This window comes from Octopus bimaculoides, chromosome 25 (assembly GCF_001194135.2).
Source record: "Octopus bimaculoides isolate UCB-OBI-ISO-001 chromosome 25, ASM119413v2, whole genome shotgun sequence".
In the NCBI taxonomy this organism is placed as follows: Eukaryota; Metazoa; Mollusca; class Cephalopoda; order Octopoda; family Octopodidae; genus Octopus; species Octopus bimaculoides.
The window spans coordinates 24,468,790-24,470,211 of NC_069005.1; the positions used below are offsets into that span (position 1 = coordinate 24,468,790).

General features: G+C 32.6%; 1 protein-coding gene across 1 annotated transcript in view; it reads right to left on the reverse strand.

Moving 5' to 3' along the window:
• Positions 1–197: 197 nt before the first annotated feature.
• The window catches only part of LOC128250827 (calsequestrin-2-like), a 6,336-nt gene continuing 5,111 nt past the window's right edge, over positions 198–1,422 (reverse strand). Inside the window, exon 2 of the mRNA XM_052976841.1 lies at positions 198–396. Within this exon, the coding sequence (XP_052832801.1) occupies positions 198–396 (199 nt within the window). The remainder of the gene's footprint in view (positions 397–1,422) is intronic.

The following is a 1,422-nucleotide window of genomic DNA, read 5'->3' on the forward strand; positions in this document are numbered from 1 at the left end:
TTTATTAGTATTACATTTTGGTCTGAAACCGATGGAAACGATATTTTTTTGAGTTACTCTAAACCTGGAGGCAATTCCTGATTAGTTAATGGTATGTTGTCTCTCCTGCAATAAGGAGAAAATGCAAAAAAAAAAACAAAAAAAAAAAAAATTAAACATTCTAAATTTGAAGACAAAGAATCAGAAATGCGAACAAATTAATTATCAATGCGGATATTTCTTTCTTTTATATGATAATAATCATCGCTGATATCATCGTCACTATCATGACCATAATCACTATTATCACCGTTAATATAATCACTGCCGCCATCGTCATCACCGCCGTCATCGCCGCCGTCATCGCCGCCGTCATCGCCGTCATCATCATCATCATTATCATCAACACTAAATGTGCTTTAAGTTGCGTTAGTCTTATGAAGTGAGCTGTTTTGCCTAGTTTGTAGTTTGTCAGATGTTCTGTGCTATCAGCTTTAACTGTTGATATTATTATTATTATTATTATTATTATTATTATTATTATTATTATCATTATGATTATTTCTTTCTGTTTCAGTCGCGTTTCTCTCTCCCCCCTCTCTCTCTCTCTGACACATTTTTTCTCTCTGGCCCAATCCCCTTCTTTCTCTAACTTACAAAAACAAATTTACGTCCTCAAGTTTCCTAATCATAAATTAAGTCCATACTTAAGTCAACCAACGTATTTATCCAGTGTCAACTATGCACAATAGAACTGGAAAAATATCCATTTATATCTCCCCCTCTTTATCCACATCTATCTTTTTTCATATACAAACACTTATATGTACACACAAACATGTAAACATATTTACATATTTGTGCATTTATCTCTTTATATGCATATGTATAATGTTATATATAAATACACACACACACACACACACATATATATATATAATATGTATATATATATATATTATAGACATATGCATTTAGAGATATATTCAATGTCTGCACATGTGAATTGCATATGGACATGCAATTTACTTCAGTAGTTAGTAAGAGTTTATAGCATTGTCTCCATGGTCGATTAAAAAGATTATTCAGTCGCTAATGACATCCCAACTAAGGAGTGAAACTAGTCTGGCTAATATTCTGTTTCTGTTCACAATGACATTGCCTATGTAGACAAGGTATTAGGTCATCAAGTATGAAATTTGTAGAAAAGAAAAGAAGTTTGCTAATGTTTTATAAATACAAGGAATAGTTTTATTCATCAAAGTATGCACCCATATTGTCAATACACTGCTGCCATTTCAGCGGTAGCTTGTCCAGCTCCGAACTGTAAAACCCTGGCAATCTAGAATCAATAAAATCTTGGAAGGCCTGTTTTACAGCATCGTCGGAATTAATATTTTCCTATCAAAAAGTTATCCAAATTCTGGAAGAAGTGGTAATGAG